This window comes from Oncorhynchus mykiss, chromosome 5 (genome assembly GCF_013265735.2).
Source record: "Oncorhynchus mykiss isolate Arlee chromosome 5, USDA_OmykA_1.1, whole genome shotgun sequence".
NCBI lineage: Eukaryota > Metazoa > Chordata > Actinopteri > Salmoniformes > Salmonidae > Oncorhynchus > Oncorhynchus mykiss.
In genome coordinates, this window is record NC_048569.1 from 73855690 (window position 1) to 73875175 (window position 19486).

General features: G+C 47.8%; 1 protein-coding gene across 13 annotated transcripts in view; it reads right to left on the minus strand.

Annotated features, from left to right (window-relative positions):
• The window catches only part of fryl (furry homolog, like), a 102964-nt gene that overhangs the window by 4776 nt on the left and 78702 nt on the right, over nt 1-19486 (minus strand). For 12 of the 13 annotated variants that reach the window (XM_036978371.1, XM_036978372.1, XM_036978369.1 and 9 more), the window contains 7 exons: nt 19014-19226; nt 16920-17090; nt 10583-10932; nt 7335-7542; nt 6667-6816; nt 2049-2147; nt 1125-1193 (listed from right to left, as the gene is read on the minus strand). In XM_036978371.1, the coding sequence (XP_036834266.1) occupies nt 1125-1193; nt 2049-2147; nt 6667-6816; nt 7335-7542; nt 10583-10932; nt 16920-17090; nt 19014-19226 (1260 nt within the window). The remainder of the gene's footprint in view (nt 1-1124; nt 1194-2048; nt 2148-6666; nt 6817-7334; nt 7543-10582; nt 10933-16919; nt 17091-19013; nt 19227-19486) is intronic. The other variant, XM_036978368.1, reaches the window with a different exon arrangement.

Genomic DNA, 19486 nt, shown 5'->3' on the forward strand with positions numbered 1-19486 from the left:
CCTCTCAAGCTCTTTCAGGTTGGATGGGGAGCGTTGCTGCACAGCTATTTTCAGGTCTCTTCAGAGATGTTTGATCGGGTTCAAGTCCGGGCTCTTGCTGGGCCACTCAAGGACATTCAAAGACTTGTTCTGAAGCCACTCCTGTGTCATCTTCGCTGTGTGCTTTGGGGCGTTGTCCTGTTCGAAGGTGAACCTTTGCCCCAGTCTGAGGTCCTGAGTGCTCTGGAGCACGTTTCCAAGGATCTCTGTACTTTGCTCCATTCATCTTTCCCTCAATCCTGACTAGTCTCCCAGTCCCTGTCACTGAAAAACATCCCCACAGCATGATGCTGCCACCACCATGCTTCACCATAGGTATGGTGCCAGGTTTCCTCCAGACGTGACGCTTGGCATTCAGGCCAAAGATTTCAATCTTGGTTTAATCAGGCCAGAGAATCTGGTTTCTTTAGGTGCTTTTTGGCAAACTCCAAGCGAGCTGTCATGTGCCTTTTACTGACAAGTGTGTGCCTTTCCAAATCATGTCTAATCAATTGAATTTACCACAGGTGGACTCCCATCAAGTTGTAGAAACATCTCAAGGATGATCAATGGAAACAGGATGCACCGGAGCTAAATTTCTAGTCTCATAGCAAAGAGTCTGAATACTTATGTAAATAATGTATTTCTGTTTGATTTAAAAAAATAAAAACATTTCTAAAAACCTGTTTTAGTTTAATCACTTAGGGTTATTGTGTGTAGATTGATGAGGGAACATTTTTTAAATAGATTTTAGAATAAGGCTGTAACGTAACAAAATGTACATCTACTATGATGAGCTGAAGTAATATTGGCTTTAGGACCCGTGGACAGACCAGGGTTCAGTCGCCAAAGGATGTGTAAGAGACTGTCTCCTTTGAGGCTCTAATTATGTCAATGAGCTTGTAGAAAATTAAAACATTTTGTTGAGGATGAGGGGATATAAATCTATTTTCTCAAATAAAATGTTTCAATAGGCACATTCCCATGCTTATCAAGTGTTTGATTGCATTAGAAAAGGCACACATGAAAACAAAAACAGACTTTGTAGTCACATTTTTCTACACATGTAGCAATGCTGTGTTCAGATGTGTGTGGGTTAGTCATACCTGTGCCTGAGTGTTGGGTCGTTGGTTGCAATCTTTGTTGCCAAACGTCTTCCTGCAGTTCTCCAGCCACTGTGGGCATCGGATAAGGGAGGAAGGGAGTGTGTGAATACGTCATGAGATTGATACCAGACTATGCCAGTCTACTTTTCTTTGAACTGTGTGTGTGTGTGTGTGTGTGTGTGTGTGTGTGTGTGTGTGTGTGTGTGTGTGTGTGTGTGTGTGTGTGTGTGTGTGTGTGTGTGTGTGTGCGTGTGTGTGTGTAGGGGTTGGGGGGGTAGATTTAATAAGAGCGCTGTACTTAGCGAATTAAAGAGGGTCTGTTCTAGTGCAGCGGGGCGGAGATCAATCCTCAAGGGACCGCACCAGTCTCATTCAATTAGCACCCCAGCATCCCCAAGCCCTCTCTGCATCCCTCTCTCTCTCGCAATCACATCTGTCCTCTTTACCCTCCCCCCCGCCCGCCGTCCCTCTAGCTGATTTAGGAGCGCAAGGGAATATTTTTAGCCCGTCAGCAGGGGATGTCGCTAGCAATGTGGACGCTAAATCCACTCCTCCCTGTGATACAATGGCTGACCCGACGATGAGACACACAACCCATTTACCTCCTTATGACTCAGTTCATTGTCACTATTGTGTTCTCTCAGCCTCTTCCTCCCTGATCTGGAGGGGAAATGATGTGTAATCTAGAGCCTCATTGAGCCTTCCTCGCTAGGAATGAGAGGCCATTGAAGTACAACCAGTGGTCTGGTGCAGGGATGGTCTGAGTACAGATATGTGGTATGATCATTAGCCATAATTGGATGGAATAAGGATGTGGGATTGTGTGATCTAGGGGTTCAGGAAACAGTTGGTAAGAGTGTACTGTAGCTAGGGATGAGAGTATGTACTGTGTAGCTGTAAATGAGGATGAGATGGAGAGCTCACCTCCTCGGCCGCCTCCCTCTTGCCGTTGTAGGTGTCCAGGTGTTCCTGCAACTCCAGCACACTAAACTTCAGAGTCTCCAGCAGTCCACATGAGACCAACTATGACACAAACAGACCCGACAACACACATTCAATAAATATAGTACCTAACTTCCAAGTTGGACCAAACTTTTTTTATTACAGTAGATAGGTTTCTATCCAATTGGTGTCAGATTTTCATGCGAATATTCTAAATTCTGCATAAAGAAAATGTGCATTTTCACTCCAGTGGTGCCTCCACCAAACTGATCTGTTGCGTAGAAAAATCAGTCTGATGTAGCGCACACAATGTCATTTTTCACAAGTGTAAGAAGAAGCGGTAGATCTGTTCTATGTGTGTTAATTCTATGCGTTTGTGTCTTTTATTTTCGGTTTTGTACATCAGCTGAAAATACAATATTTTTGGTTATTGAAAATGTATTTCACAGTAGTACAATGATTCTCTCTACACTATACTTGCTCGTTTTGTCACAAACTGAAATTAGGCGAACTATTACAATTTTAGTAACCAGGAAATGGAGCGATTTCTGCATTTGCACCTTTAATTGACCACAAAACCAACTTTTAGCAATGTTCTTCTCAATCTCTGGTTAAATGGAAAAATACAGTCCATAAGCACAGAAGGATCTTAAGGATCTGGAAAGATTCTACATGAAAGAATGGTCCAAGATCCCTTCCAATGTGTTCTCCAATCTTCTAAAGCATTTAAGAAAAAGGTTCAATAGCTAGGTTTCCATCCAATTGCAGACTGATTTTCATGCCAATATAAAAAAGTGCTTAAAGAAAATATGCACATTTACCCACCAGTGTTCTTTCCACCAAACTCGCTTAAGTTTTGATGTACCGAATAAAAGTCTAAAGTTCAATGAGTTTCCATCCATTTTCAACTCTACCGACAGTTTTGTCACAATTCTTTTTGTCAAACAGCAGTCAAGCATTGATCAAGTCATCAGAATAAGACCCTTAATATTTATTGGAAAGGAGCATCAAGCTCATCACTGTGCACTTTCACCACCCTGTGAAGTTCATTATAAGTTATTTCAACTATAGCCCTACATGGTTTCTCGAGTCGTAGTGGGAGGACCGCACAGCATATCATCGCGTAATAAATGTACTTCGATATGATGGTTATTATATCAATATTTGCGCATAATGGCGTTCCATCACCATTTCTCACATAATTAATTTGACCCCAAAAAATATCACAATGTCGAAAGAACAAATTCTGTCAGCATTTATAAAATGTTACAGAAACTTAATGTTTCAATCATGTTGTGATTAGGGTTGCAAAGGATCAGAAACTTTCAGGTAAATTTCCAGAATTTTCCCAGAACTTTTCCATGGGAAGTTGAGCCCTAGAATTTGGGCAATTTTGCTTAAATTTATTACAAAAAGTTTGCTTGAATCTTTTTTGTGGGATACGCAATTCTAGGTCTTGTGGCATATTTTGGTTAAACTATCCCCAATTCAATGGAATTGCAACCCTCTGCATGCACAGTGCACTCTTCCATCACATGTACAGCTGATTCTCAAGATCTTGCACACTAATGAGATGTTATTGAGCCCACACAACTACACTGTCTGAGCCAAGGACTACATGCTTTCTGGTAAGTTTTGATTACAATACTGGGTGGGGTGAATATATTTTATATGACATATGCTTTTTTGTTAAATAGTAAATAGTAGCCAACAGCAAAGTGTTTAAATCATTTCTAATTTGTTAACAATTTCTGCTACTTAGTTTTTGCTACCATGTGGGTTTTAGCTTGATTGAGCCTGATAACTGAGGAGTGTTAATTCACCTGTTTCCATATGTTTCATTTTAAAACATTTATCTTACAAATTAGTTGTTTATTCTAACTGCTTAACTATTTACCTGTACATGGAATTGTATTCGTTTTTTTTTTACTCATTTTTTTCTCATCTTTATAGGAAAATGCCACAGGCACTATCTGATTTGCAGAGACATTTCACTGCAGCTAATGCAGAACAAAAAGCTGTGTACATTTGCAAATACTGTGTCAAATCGTATGTGAAGAATACAACAAAGACGCAGAATCATCTCGCCAAGTGCATAAAGTTCCCTCAGCGCTCACAACAAGCAGCCTCTGGCAAAAGTCCCTCTACTTCTAGTCGAGGTGAAAATGATGAATCGGACACCTTATCGATAGCAACATCTCATGGTCCTCCTGGAATCAGAAGGTTTTTTTGACTCAATGGAGGAACGTAGTCCAAGAAATGCTGATGCATGTCTTTTTCGAGCGGTGTATGCAACTGGTTCACCTCTGATGCTCACAGGCAATGTGCATTGGAAGAGATTTCAGAATGTTCTTAACCCAGCATACACCCCTCCAACCAGACTTTATCAACTAATTTGCTGGATGCAGAGTTCAAGTGAAGTTCAAGCAAATCATAGAGAAGGCAGACTGTATTGCAATCATCTCTGATGGGTGGTTGAATGCTCGTAGGCAAGGAATAATGAACTACATCTCCACAACAGACACACCGGTCTCCACATTGCAGATGAGCTGAACAACAGAAGGTATTTGCACTGGTGACAGACAATGCTGCAAACATGAAGGCTGCTTGGTCTAAAGTGGAGGAGTCCTACGCTCACATCACACCCATTGGTTGCGCTGCTCATGCATTGAATCTGCTCCTCAAGGACATTGTGGCACTGAAAACAATGGATATACTCTACAAGAGAGCCAAGGAAATGGTTAGGTATGTGAAGGGTCATGAAGTTATAGCAGCAATCTACTTCCCCAAGAAAAGTGAGAAGAATAAGAGCACCACATTGAAGCTGCCCAGCAACACCCGTTGGGGCAATGTTGCCATCATGTTTGACAGTCTCCTGGAGTGGAAGGAGTCTCACCAAGAAATGGCCATATCACAGTCTGCCGATATAGACAGCCCCATCAAGAGGATCTTCCTGGATGATGTATTTTGGGAGAGAGTGGTAAGCAGTCTGAAACCTTTAGCATTAGCCATTGCACGGATTGAGGGAGACAATGCCATCCTGTCTGATGTTCAGAATCTGCTTGCAGATGTAAGAGAAGAAATCCGTACTGCCCTGCCCACAGAGATCAACAAGGCCTATGGTGTCATCACCACCGTGTCTCACCACCTTGGCCTGGATGAGGGCAAGGTTCTTGGCAGTTTGGCGAAGTACACTTCCATGCAAGGGCTTTGGGATGGAGATGCAATATGGCAGTCGTGCCAACATATCTCATCAGCCACCTGGTGGAAGGGACTTTGTGGATCTGAGGCTCTTTCCCCCGTTGCCTCCCTCATCCTCCAAATCACACCAACATCAGCCGCCTCAGAGCGTAATTAGTCCTTGTTTTTGAACACACACACCAAAGCATGCAACAGGCTGATCAATACAAGGGTAGAAAAATTGGTGGCCATCCAGGCAAATTTTGGGCTTTTTGAGCCTGACAACGAGCCATCCTCAACAAGGTTGGAAAGTGACAGTGAAGATGAGACCTCAGAGTCTGATGATCAAGAGGTGGACATTGAGAAGGTCCAGGGAGAAGACATGGAAGCCTGAGAGGAAGACAACCAAAGCTTTAGTTTCTAGACTGTCATTTTACAGAAGTATGTTGAAAATGTTTTTGGGAGATGCGATGGATCATTGGGGATCATCCAATATTCCTCTTCTTTTGTTGTCCAGTGAAATCATCCCAAGTGAAGAGTCAACTCATTTAATTAAAGTTCAATTCATAACTAAATCGTTTTTTAACATTTCTATTGGAAGGATTTAATCATTTGTAATCATGTCTACTTATGATAAGGTAAAAGGTTTATGTTTCTGTCTCCATATGATATGGTAAATATATCCAATGCATAAAACATCTACATTTAAAATGGTATTAATTTAATTAGCATATATTTCCGTTAATTCCCATAGAATGTTTCCACCTCTGAATATTCCCCAAAATGTGCAACCCTAGTTGTGATTATAATTTGTTTTTAACGGTATTACTTAACTGTGGATGGAAACATGGTTAGTGCCGTTCTCCTCGCAAGGGGAAGGTGCTGAAAACAGGGGATCCAATAATATTTACTGCCAACTTTGAGATGTTTTTATTTATTACTTGTTAAACAAAATCTTTCGCTAAGAAATTGTATAAGTATAAATAATATTCAAAAAAAATGTTGAGCATACAATATAACTCAGTAGTCAAATTATTTATTTTATACAGTAGTCAAGACACGAACCATGAGAAGGGGTTAAACATTTAACGTATACTGTACACGTAGATAAACGGCAGAAAAACTGGCAGATTATCATCAATGCCATTTCAACAGCTGTTATTAATAGGTTGTCCACCGCAGGAAATCCTCACTGCTACCATAGTTTATAGAGAGACCCTTATACTGTCCATCATGCAATATGCAACACATGCAATTGCATGCATAACAAGCACGACTAACTATATAACTACTGCTATCGCTAAAAAGCATGCTACAATTAGCTTTGTCATCCTTCCCTTTTGAAACCAGAGAGATGATGCAATATAATCTTTAGATTATTAAGGAAGTTGTAATCTTTGGGTTGGCAGGGAAGACTCACCGTCTCAGCGTCCAGCAGCACCGTGGGGCACTGGGAGCGTGAGGTCATGACCTCTAGGGAGCTGAGGAACTGGTTCCCCATTCGCTGCAGCCTCTCTCCCAGAAAACGCACTGACGAGTGGGTGATGGCGCCAAACTTCCTCTGCATGCTCTATAGACAATAACACAATCAACAGAGCAAACACACACACGGCAAATACACTGAGTGTACAAAACATTAAGAACATTTTCCTAATATTGACTTGCACCCCATTTGCCCTCAATTTGTCAGGGCATGGACTCTAAAAGGTGTTGAAAGCATTCCACGGGGATTCTGGCCCATCTTGACTCCAATGCATTGGGTGGACCATTGTTGATACACACAGGAAACTGTTGAGCCTGAAACCCTGTTCAAAGGCACTTCAATCTTTTGTCTTGCCCATTCACCTTCTGAATGGCACCATGTCGACAATTGTCTCAAGGCTTAAAAATCTTTAACATTTCTCCTCCCCTTCATATACACGGATTGAAGTGGATTTAACAAGTGAAATCAATAAATGATCATAGCTTTCACCTGGTAAGACCATCATAGAAAGATGTTCTTCACGTTTTGTACACTCAGTGTATATACAGTACAAAACATAAACACAGAAAACATACACTAAATATATCCCACTCCTCCTCTCTCACCTTAAATAGTCGGGAGAACACATGGAAGGTGTACACAGCAGAGGACCCATCCGTGTCCGACAACATCTGGTTGACATGGACACGCCAGGCATCCTCCTCGTCGTCATAGGCAACAGGCTGGAAAGCTGCCAGGATGGCAGAGAGGAAGGGCGAGGGGGGAGGAGAGGCCTGGACCTCTGGGAAACCATCCTGATCACCCTCATCTTGACTGAAAGCACACAGGGTCAGTTTCAGTACTACTGACACAAACACACACAGCATTCACCTCATTCTGAATGCACAAGCGCGCACAAAAACACAGACACACACATATCCCCTAGCTCTGACTACAACCAAAACAACATCACTCTCTCTATACATCGCTCTCATCTTCTCACTGCAGATGTTTTTGCTGCAGTGTTGTTTCAGCAGAGATCTACTGCAGAGCCAGATCACAGACACATGGCACTTGACCATCTTAACACACACACACACACACACTGATACTCACAGGCCTGTGGGACCAAACAGCCTGATGAAGCAGACAGAGTAGAAGTATCTGATACCTGCGCTGCCGAGCGCTGTGGAGGATACAGTCTTCGTCCTCATCCTCACCTTAACTAGCGCTTCTCTCTCCCTCCCTCTCTCTGCAGCACGGTAACACTGCATCTCACTGCCAGCCTGCCTAGAACACTGCACTACCTACCGTACCATCCCAAACATGACTACAGAGCAGAGCTCTGAGCCCAGAATCTGACACACACATACGCAGCAACACAGAGCAAGGCCCCAACCTCACCGAAGGAAGCTCTAAGTACAGCCTTCTACTGATTTAAGCTTTCTGCCTAGCACGCACATCATGCACGAGCAGAGCCTTTTTGTTTTCTGGGGGAGGATCATTTGGAGCACTGCCATTCCCTCTAGCGATATATCATACTGCCTGGGTTTTGGAGAGAGGGAACATTCACTTAAGCACGTGTGTGTACTGAATGAACAAGCAAGAAGTGTGTGCATGGTTTCTAAATCTCTCGTTGAATAGAGTTGATTTGTAGCTGTACTGTGACCAGTGTCCTCTAACCAGTTTGTCCACCTTGATGAGTGTGTATATAAAAAGGCAAAGAGAAGCCTGAGCTGGCCCACCTTCAGAGAGATGCCCTCAGCTCCCACCCAGCCCAAATGGGAGTCGAGCCAGTGATGAGGTCACCCATTACAGCAGCTCCAACACCAACCGACCGACCGACACACACACACACACACACACTCCAACACCGACCGACACACAGATACTCCAACATAGCGTCTTTAGCACATACAGTGGGGCAAAAAAGTATTTAGTCAGCCACCAATTGTGCAAGTTCTCCCACTTAAAAATATGAGAGAGGCCTGTAATTTTCATCATAGGTACACTTCAACTATGACAGACAAAATGAGAGAAAAAAAATCCAGAAAAATCACATTGTAGGACTTAAGGAATTTGTTGCAAATTATGGTGGAAAATAAGTATTTGGTCACCTACAAACAAGCAAGATTTCTGGCTCTCACAGACCTGTAACTTCTTTAAGAGGCTCCTCTGTCCTCCACTCGTTACTTGTATTAATGGCACCTGTTTGAACTTGTTATCAGTATAAAAGACACCTGTCCACAACCTCAAACAGTCACACTCCAAACTCCACTATGGCCAAGACCAAAGAGCTGTCAAAGGACACCTGCACCAGGCTCGGAAGACTGAATCTGCAATAGGTAAGCAGCTTGGTTTGAAGAAATCAACTGTGGGAGCAATTATTAGGAAATGGAAGACATACAAGCCCACTGATAATCTCTCTCAATCTGGGGCTCCACGCAAGATCTCACCCTGTGGGGTCAAAATTATCACAAGAACGGTGAATAAAAATCCCAGAACCACACAGGGGGACCTAGTGAATGACCTGCAGAGAGCTGGGACCAACGTAACAAAGCCTACCATCAGTAACACACTACGCCACCAGGGACTCAAATCCTGCAGTGCCAGACGTGTCCCCCTGCTTAAGCCAGTACATGTCCAGGCCCATCTGAAGTTTGCTAGAGAGCATTTGGATGATCCAGAAGAAGATTGGGAGAATGTCATATGGTCAGATGAAACCAAAATATAACTTTTTGGTAAAAACTCAACTCGTCGTGTTTGGAGGACAAAGAATGCTGAGTTGCATCCATACCTACTGTGAAGCATGGGGGTGGAAACATCATGCTTTGGGGCTGTTTTTCTGCAAAGGGACCAGGACGACTGATCCGTGTAAAGGAAAGAATGAATGGGGCCATGTATCGTGAGATTTTGAGTGAAAACCTCCTTCCATCAGCAAGGGCATTGAAGATGAAACGTGGCTGGGTCTTTCAGCATGACAATGATCCCAAACACACCGCCCGGGCAACGAAGGAGCGGCTTCGTAAGAAGCATTTCAAGGTCCTGGAGTGGCCTAGCCAGTCTCCAGATCTCAACCCCATAGAAAGTCTTTGGAGGGAGTTGAAAGTCCGTGTTGCCCAGCAACAGCCCCAAAACATCACTGCTCTAGAGGAGATCTGCATGGAGGAATGTGCCAAAATACCAGCAACAGTGTGTGAAAACCTTGTGAAGACTTACAGAAAACGTTTGACCTCTGTCATTGCCAACAAAGGGTATATAACAAAGTATTGAGATAAACTTTTGTTATTGACCAAATACTTATTTTCCACCATAATTTGCAAATAAATTCATTAAAAATCCTACAATGTCATTTTCCTGATTTTTCTTCTCATTTTGTCTGTCATAGTTGAAGTGTACCTATGATGAAAATTACAGACCTCTCACCTTTTTAAGTGGGAGAACTTGCAGAATTGGAGGCTGACTAAATACTTTTTTGTCCCACTGTACATACAATATTTGCTGTCACAGTACCCAGATCCACAACACACACAGGTTGGGAGCACCACAAGGTCAGCCTCAGAGCAATTCCCCGGAGCAGGTTAGGGGGTCGTGCCTTGCTTAAGGGCACATCGGAAGTAGGTGGCACCTGAGATATTTACTCCAGTTGTTGGCTCACATGCAAGTATGAACTGAAAACAAGTATGCAAATGTTACCAGAATTTCAATCTAGAGACAGGATCAATTTATACCTGCCAATACGTAATGGCTAATTTATACACCTGAAGACATACAAACTGATATCTGACTAGAGGCCACAACCACTGCACCTTTGGCCACTGGTACAGGTCCTCTGATATTGGAGAGTAAAGATAGTAGAGTAAAGCAGTCTTACCTGGACATATCAGAGAAGTCGGCCTCCTCCTCCTCACAGCGTTCATCCAGCTCCTTCAGCGCCAGCGTCACGTCCTCCTCACACACAGAGCCACAGGGGCTGTCTGGGATGGGGGGCAGCAGGGGCAGGGTCGTAGGGGAGTCCCCATCCTCACAGAGGGACCCCGGCGGGGTGTCTATGGCCGGCAGCCGAGGGGGGGCCGGGTCCAGGTTGTCATGAGGGTCCTGAGAGTCTGTGAGGTCAAACAGCTCAGGGGGGTCCGGGGGCAGTGCTGGGGCACTGCTGCCAAACCCTGTGTCTGTGCTCACACTGCTGCTCAGCTCGTCTGCCGCCGTCATGCTGACCACATCCTGCTCAACACAGCCAGCAGGAGTTGTTCAGGAGCAGATTCAACATATAGTATAGTGGTTCTCAAACCTCTCCTCAGGGACACCCAGGTGTTTCACAATTTTGTTGTAGCCATGAATTAGGTCACCTGATTCACCTCTTCAAGGCCATGCTATATAGTTGACATCAGGTGTGCTAGCTCGGGAATAGATTAAATGAATGTACTCCTCCCCGAGGAGAGGTTTGAGAACCACTGTACTATAACACTACTCACACAAAATCACTCCATCTCTTGAGACCTTACGGTTGCCACAGCAACAGCCTTTATGGGAATAACTACTTAACCTTTATCTATGCCTGAAGTAGAAACATTACTGGCTTCCACAATATATAACATTAAAGAATACACTATTCTTAACTATAGAAGAGGGAGACTTGGTCAGCATAATTCAAAAGATGGATATTCACCTCACAGTTCATACTCTAAGTTTGTGTGTATCTAGAGAAAGGCAAATCAATAAACAGAAGGGCCAATATCAATCTATGGAGCTGGCCTGCCATTAAGAGAGACCCTCAGGGTAATAACACACTGACGTGACCAGACGACAGGCTGAGCGCTAAAAGGCCTTCAAGATAGATGAGATGTGTTGCACTCTGACGCAGTCCAAGCCATTTGGATGGATCAAGCTACTGAATTATGGATCACGATGAATGACTAGAATAGTTAAGAAAAAGACTAAACGAGAAGGTTAAGTTTGTGTAAAAAAAATGCATCATTATGGTCAATATAAAGGTTTTGACTAGGTTTTGTTAAATTGTAAATTACAGTTGTAAGAAACGTAGCAGCCAGCTGCTAAGCACAGTAGTACTGAACACTGTCAAATGTAACAGTGGAACATAAATCCACATCAGTGACTGCTGTGCTGTGTGACAGGGCAGTTATCTGCATTAGCCCACAGTGTGAGTCATATTACAGGAAACAAGTCAACAATGTTCATGGGGGAGGAGTGGGGACTACAGGGGGAGGAGTGGGGACTACAGGGGGAGGAGTGGGGTGTACAGGGGGAGGAGTGGGGTGTACAGGGGGAGGAGTGGGGACTACAGGGGGAGGAGTGGGGACTACAGGGGGAGGAGTGGGGACTACAGGGGGAGGAGTGGGGACTACAGGGGGAGGAGTGGGGACTACAGGGGGAGGAGTGGGGACTACAGGGGGAGGAGTGGGGACTACAGGGGGAGGAGTGGGGACTACAGGGGGAGGAGTGGGGAGTGCAGGAGTGGGGATATGTGGGGAGTGCAGGAGTGGGGATATAGGGGGGGGGAGTGGGGAGTGCAGGAGTGGGGAGTGCAGGGGAAGGAGTGTGGAGTGCAGGGGAAGGAGTGGGGAGTGCAGGGGAAGGAGTGCAGGAGTGGGGATACAGGAGTGGGGATACAGGAGTGGGACTACAGGGGGAGGAGTGGGGACTACAAGGGGAGGAGTGGGGATATAGGGGGAGGAGTGGGGAGTGCAGGAGTGGGGAGTGCAGAGTGCAGGAGTGGGGACTGCAGGAGTGGGGACTACAGGGGGAGGAGTGGGGACTACAGGGGGAGGAGTGGGGAGTGCAGGGGAGTGCAGGAGTGGGGAGTGCAGGAGTGGGGAGTGCAGGAGTGGGGAGTGCAGGAGTGGGGAGTGCAGGAGTGGGGAGGAGTGTGGAGTGCAGGGGAAGGAGTGCAGGAGTGGGGATACAGGAGTGGGGATACAGGAGTGGGGATACAGGAGTGGGGATACAGGAGTGGGGACTACAGGGGGAGGAGTGGGGAGTGCAGGAGTGGGGATTCAGGGGGAGGAATGGGGATATAGGGGGAGGAGTGGGGAGTGCAGGAGTGGGGATACAGGGGGAGGAGTGGGGATATAGGGGGAGGAGTGGGGAGTGCAGGGGGAGGAGTGCAGGGGGAGGAGTGGGGAGTTCAGGGGGAGGAGTGGGGAGTTCAGGGGGAGGAGTGGGGAGTTCAGGGGGAGGAGTGGGGAGTACAGGGGGAGGAGTGGGGAGTACAGGGGGAGGAGTGGGGAGTACAGGGGGAGGAGTGGGGAGTACAGGGGAGGAGTGGGGAGTACAGGGGAGGAGTGGGGAGTGCAGGGGAAGGAGTGCAGGAGTGGGAATACAGGAGTGGGGATACAGGAGTGGGGATACAGGAGTGGGGATACAGGAGTGGGGGATACAGGAGTGGGGACTACAGGGGGAGGAGTGGGGACTACAGGGGGAGGAGTGGGGAGTACAGGGGGAGGAGTGGGGAGTACAGGGGGAGGAGTGGGGAGTGCAGGAGTGGGGAGTGCAGGAGTGGGGAGTGCAGGAGTGGGGAGTGCAGGAGTGGGGAGTGCAGGAGTGGGGAGTGCAGGAGTGGGGAGTGCAGGAGTGGGGAGTGCAGGAGTGGGGAGTGCAGGGGGAGGAGTGGGGAGTACAGGGGGAGGAGTGGGGAGTACAGGGGGAGGAGTGGGGAGTACAGGGGGAGGAGTGGGGAGTACAGGAGTGGGGAGTACAGGGGGAGGAGTGGGGATACAGGAGTGGGGACACAGGAGTGGGGACACAGGAGTGGGGAGTACAGGGGGAGGAGTGGGGAGTACAGGGGGAGGAGTGGGGACTACAGGGGGAGGAGTGGGGACTACAGGGGGAGGAGTGGGGACTACAGGGGGAGGAGTGGGGAGTGCAGGAGTGGGGATACAGGAGTGGGACTACAGGGGGAGGAGTGGGGACTACAAGGGGAGGAGTGGGGATATAGGGGGAGGAGTGGGGAGTGCAGGAGTGGGGAGTGCAGGAGTGGGGACTGCAGGAGTGGGGACTACAGGGGGAGGAGTGGGGACTACAGGGGGAGGAGTGGGGAGTGCAGGAGTGGGGAGTGCAGGAGTGGGGAGTGCAGGAGTGGGGAGTGCAGGAGTGGGGAGTGCAGGAGTGGGGAGGAGTGTGGAGTGCAGGGGAAGGAGTGCAGGAGTGGGGATACAGGAGTGGGGATACAGGAGTGGGGATACAGGAGTGGGGATACAGGAGTGGGGATACAGGAGTGGGGACTACAGGGGGAGGAGTGGGGACTACAGGGGGAGGAGTGGGGACTACAGGGGGAGGAGTGGGGACTACAGGGGGAGGAGTGGGGACTACAGGGGGAGGAGTGGGGACTACAGGGGGAGGAGTGGGGAGGAGTGGGGACTACAGGGGGAGGAGTGGGGAGTGCAGGAGTGGGGATTCAGGGGGAGGAGTGGGGATATAGGGGGAGGAGTGGGGAGTGCAGGAGTGGGGATACAGGGGGAGGAGTGGGGAGTGCAGGAGTGGGGAGTGCAGGAGTGGGGAGTGCAGGAGTGGGGAGTGCAGGGGGAGGAGTGGGGAGTGCAGGGGGAGGAGTGGGGAGTTCAGGGGGAGGAGTGGGGAGTTCAGGGGGAGGAGTGGGGAGTTCAGGGGGAGGAGTGGGGAGTACAGGGGGAGGAGTGGGGAGTACAGGGGGAGGAGTGGGGAGTACAGGGGAGGAGTGGGGAGTACAGGGGAGGAGTGGGGAGTACAGGGGAGGAGTGGGGAGTGCAGGGGAAGGAGTGCAGGAGTGGGAATACAGGAGTGGGGATACAGGAGTGGGGATACAGGAGTGGGGATACAGGAGTGGGGATACAGGAGTGGGGATACAGGAGTGGGGGATACAGGAGTGGGGACTACAGGGGGAGGAGTGGGGACTACAGGGGGAGGAGTGGGGACTACAGGGGGAGGAGTGGGGACTACAGGGGGAGGAGTGGGGAGTGCAGGAGTGGGGATTCAGGGGGAGGAGTGGGGATATAGGGGGAGGAGTGGGGAGTGCAGGAGTGGGGATACAGGGGGAGGAGTGGGGAGTGCAGGAGTGGGGAGTGCAGGAGTGGGGAGTGGGGAGTACAGGGGAGGAGTGGGGAGTACAGGGGGAGGAGTGGGGAGTACAGGGGGAGGAGTGGGGAGTACAGGGGGAGGAGTGGGGAGTGCAGGAGTGGGGAGTGCAGGAGTGCAGGAGTGGGGAGTGCAGGAGTGGGGGGGGAGGAGTGGGGAGTACAGGGGGAGGAGTGGGGAGTACAGGGGGAGGAGTGGGGAGTACAGGGGGAGGAGTGGGGAGTACAGGGGGAGGAGTGGGGAGTACAGGGGGAGGAGTGGGGATACAGGAGTGGGGACACAGGAGTGGGGACACAGGAGTGGGGAGTACAGGGGGAGGAGTGGGGACTACAGGGGGAGGAGTGGGGACTACAGGGGGAGGAGTGGGGACTACAGGGGGAGGAGTGGGGAGTGCAGGAGTGGGGATTCAGGGGGAGGAGTGGGGATATAGGGGGAGGAGTGGGGAGTGCAGGAGTGGGGATACAGGGGGAGGAGTGGGGAGTGCAGGAGTGGGGAGTGCAGGAGTGGGGAGTGCAGGAGTGGGGAGTGCAGGAGTGGGGAGTGCAGGAGTGGGGAGTGCAGGAGTGGGGAGTGCAGGAGTGGGGAGTGCAGGAGTGGGGAGTTCAGGAGTGGGGAGTTCAGGAGTGGGGAGTTCAGGAGTGGGGAGTGCAGGAGTGGGGAGTGCAGGAGTGGGGAGTTCAGGAGTGGGGAGTGCAGGAGTGGGGAGTGCAGGAGTGGGGAGTTCAGGAGTGGGGAGTTCAGGAGTGGGGAGTTCAGGAGTGGGGAGTTCAGGAGTGGGGAGTGCAGGAGTGGGGAGTTCAGGAGTGGGGAGTTCAGGAGTGGGGAGTTCAGGGGGAGGAGTGGGGAGTACAGGGGGAGGAGTGGGGAGTACAGGGGGAGGAGTGGGGAGTACAGGGGGAGGAGTGGGGAGTACAGGGGGAGGAGTGGGGAGTACAGGGGAGGAGTGGGGAGTGCAGAGGGAGGAGTGAGGATACAGGGGGATCTAGAACATCTAATTGAAAGGACTTGTCTTTCCTCTATTTAAGAGTCTCATGCATTAAGGAGAGTGTGGTAGGCTGCCAGTACGTCTCGGTGGCTATATTACAGAACACTTTTAGGAGTGGGTGGACGTCTGGGCCGTCGTGGAGGGATGAGTAATAGTATTAATGGTTTTATCCGGGGCTCATTACACTAAGACCTGGGCCTGTGATGGGGAGATGTCCTTGGGCTGATATTGAGATGATAGGTGTAAGGAGGGACAGGAATGAGCTCATACGGAAGCTCCATTCACATTACTGGGGAAAAGACGGGGTGTTATTTCTCACAGAGCAGCCCCCATTGAACATTCCCCATCTCAGTTTCGTTCACACAATCACCAGGAGTAGGTCCTGTGTCACTGTGTATGAGACAATCAATTCAAAAATGGGGTCTCCGGGGACAAACATGAGCAGCATAAACTATCAATACAAAACCTAGACAGAACTATACATTGTGTGAAAGACTTGTTGAGCAAGAGTGCATCCTCACCATGGTTACACAGGTTAGTAGTGGTAGATAATGGATAATAATTGAAGCTGTTAGTGACTGCATGTTAGTATGGTTTACCTGGTTATATGTGCTCACTGGTTTAATCTAATGCATGTCTCTGTGTTGCTTCACAATGCTCTCTAATGGAGCGGACTTAACTAGCTCATACTCACACATGGGTCTGCCACGCAGAGTAGGAGGCTGGTGTCCAGTGCTCAGTAATTTAACAGTGAGTTCAGTTGAGTGTTCAGGTTCCAAATTGAGAGGTGACGTTTCACCTGGCCCGAGGTGAGCATTGACAATCTCTCCCCCAATCACACATTTAAGCACCACAAACCAGCCAATCAGAGGAGCAAACGCTAGCCCACCACAGCGCCCACACACCCAGAGCAGCACAACAAGTGGAGAGAAAGAGATGGAGACGGAGGGAGATGTGAACAGAGAGAGAGCCCCCTACTGCACACCAGCTACAGCTCACTCCCTACAGGCAGAGAGAGAGAGGAGGCCACCGCCATCTCTGTGTGAAACATGCGCGAGACAGAGAACGCAGCAGAGGTAAAAAGAGGTATAAAGAGGAGAATAAGGAGCTAGAAAGAGCCGGAGCACCACAATTTTGTTGTCCCGATTGGTCACACCTCAGGCAGCTGGATGGAGTCAGAGCAGGCCATCTCCAGTGCAGGGCTGTTCAGGTGGGGCAGCAGGGCCGTGGTCTCCTCTGACAGGGCACTGCTGGACGACTCCTGGGACTGCTGCAGAGAGTCCACATGATTGGACGTGGCATCATCCATAGCAGAGTCACAGTTGATCTGGAGTGAGGGGAGGGAGAGAATAAAACACATGGTTCAAATTCTCCATTTAGAACTACAGTATCAGTCAGGACTGGACCAAGCTTTCATCAAGGCAAAGGGTGGCTACTTTGAAGAACCTCAAATATATTTTGATTTGTTTAACACTTTTTTGGTTACATGATTCCATATGTGTTATTTCATAGTTTTGATGTCTTCACTATTATTCTACAATGTAGAAAATAGTAAAAATAAAGAAAAACCCTGGAATGGGTAGGTGTGTCCAAACCTTTGACTGATACCGTAGATAGTGAGTACAAAATGAAACCCCCTAATGAAATATCTCATTATCTGGTCCTCTGCATCTCCAGGATATCTGCTGTTTAGAATAACACGTTCTAAAAACATGCTATATTCCAGACACTATTACAATATCTCTGTTATTTGATCATTCTGTCTGCAAATGATATGCTGCATGCTCATAGTAGCATCGTTTAACAGTTAATACAGACATGTCTCTGACGTTAAACATGTTCAAGTCTTTGGGTCACTAGAGGCATTCTCACTCGCACAGAGCACAGCAGAGAGCATAAGCAGCTCTAGAATAACAGCTTGGGAAGACTGGCTGACTAGCCATTTAGAGCAAAGAGGAGCTTGAGAAAGGCAGCCAGAGGTTTGGGTTATTGGGATCATGCTCACAAAGGAACATGCTGTTAATTTGATGCCAGTTGGAACTCGACTAAATCCGTTTCACTGACATGGTCACGCTATGGACTCCTTTCAGTTTCATTTTTATGTAGCTAATCTCCCAGTTATAGTGTAGGTGAATGAGTTGTCTGACCTAAACATATCAGTTATAGTGTAGGTGAATGAGTTGTCTGACATAAACATATCAGTTATAGTGTATGTTAATGAGTTGTCTGACCTAAACATATCAGTTATAGTGTAGGTGAATGAGTTGTCTGACCTAAACATATCAGTTATAGTGTAGGTGAATGAGTTGTCTGACATAAACATATCAGTTATAGTGTATGTTAATGAGTTGTCTGACCTAAACATATCAGTTATAGTGTAGGTGAATGAGTTGTCTGACCTAAACATATCAGTTATAGTGTAGGTGAATGAGTTGTCTGACCTAAACATATCAGTTATAGTGAATGAGTTGTCTGACCTAAACATATCAGTTATAGTGTAGGTGAATGAGTTGTCTGACCTAAACATATCAGTTATAGTGTAGGTGAATGAGTTGTCTGACCTAAACATATCAGTTATAGTGTAGGTGAATGAGTTGTCTGACCTAAACATATCAGTTAGTGTAGGTGAATGAGTTGTCTGACCTAAACATTTCAGTTATAGTGTATGAGTTGTCTGACCTAAACATATCAGCTATAGTGTATGTCAATGAGTTGTCTGACCTAAACATATCAGTTATAGTGTAGGTGAATGAGTTGTCTGACCTAAACATATCAGTTATAGTGTATGTCAATGAGTTGTCTGACCTAAACATATCAGTTATAGTGTAGGTGAATGAGTTGTCTGACTTAAACATATCAGTTATAGTGTATGTCAATGAGTTGTCTGACCTAAACATATCAGAAACCTGAACTGGACTGATTTTCAGTAGTATAGTTTTGGTCTGTACTTTACTTACCTAAAAAACAAACGTATGGGGGAAGGGGTATGTGGGTAAGGAATCAAATGAGGGTAGCAGGTCTAGGATTGGGGGTGAAGGGGGGCAGGAAATGAAATAGTGACCGGTAACAGTGGAAGCAAGTGTCTAGCCCCTGCCCATACCAGGCACAGTAGTAGATCTGCAGTAGCGCTGCTCAGTGAGCGGGCGGACACGGACACACACACACACACACACACACAATGCCAGCGGGCTGTGTGAGGAGCATGGGGCGGGCGGGGGACAGGGCCACCCTTGTGTTGGGTGAAACTTACTAGGCCAGAGCGGGTGAGAATCTGGCTAGCGCTCAGTACCTCCTCCTCAGACGACTCGTCCGTGTCCTCCTGGTTGGTGAGGTTGAGGCTGGGAGTGCTCCCGGTGTACTGGCACTCCTGCAGGGACGGCGTGTCCCCATCTCCCTCCCCCTTGTCCATGCTGTCCAGGGAGCGCCGGCGCACACCCCAGTTGAAGTTGTCCATGCTCTCCCCCTGTAGGACACCCAAAGAAACAGCAGTCAGATACCAGTAGAACTAACTGAAGTTTGAGATAGTGTGGATGAATCACAACAGCACAAGACCAAACACAAGAAAACAACAATGTATGCCACTAACACATGACATCTAAAGAGCTGTGTCTGCAGTAATGGGAAGTGGAGGAGATGACACCTATTCTTTCAGGCTGTTTGACCTAATCACTTCATGTACAAACTATATTGATCATGAACCCAAAAAAGTATTTGTGGCATGCT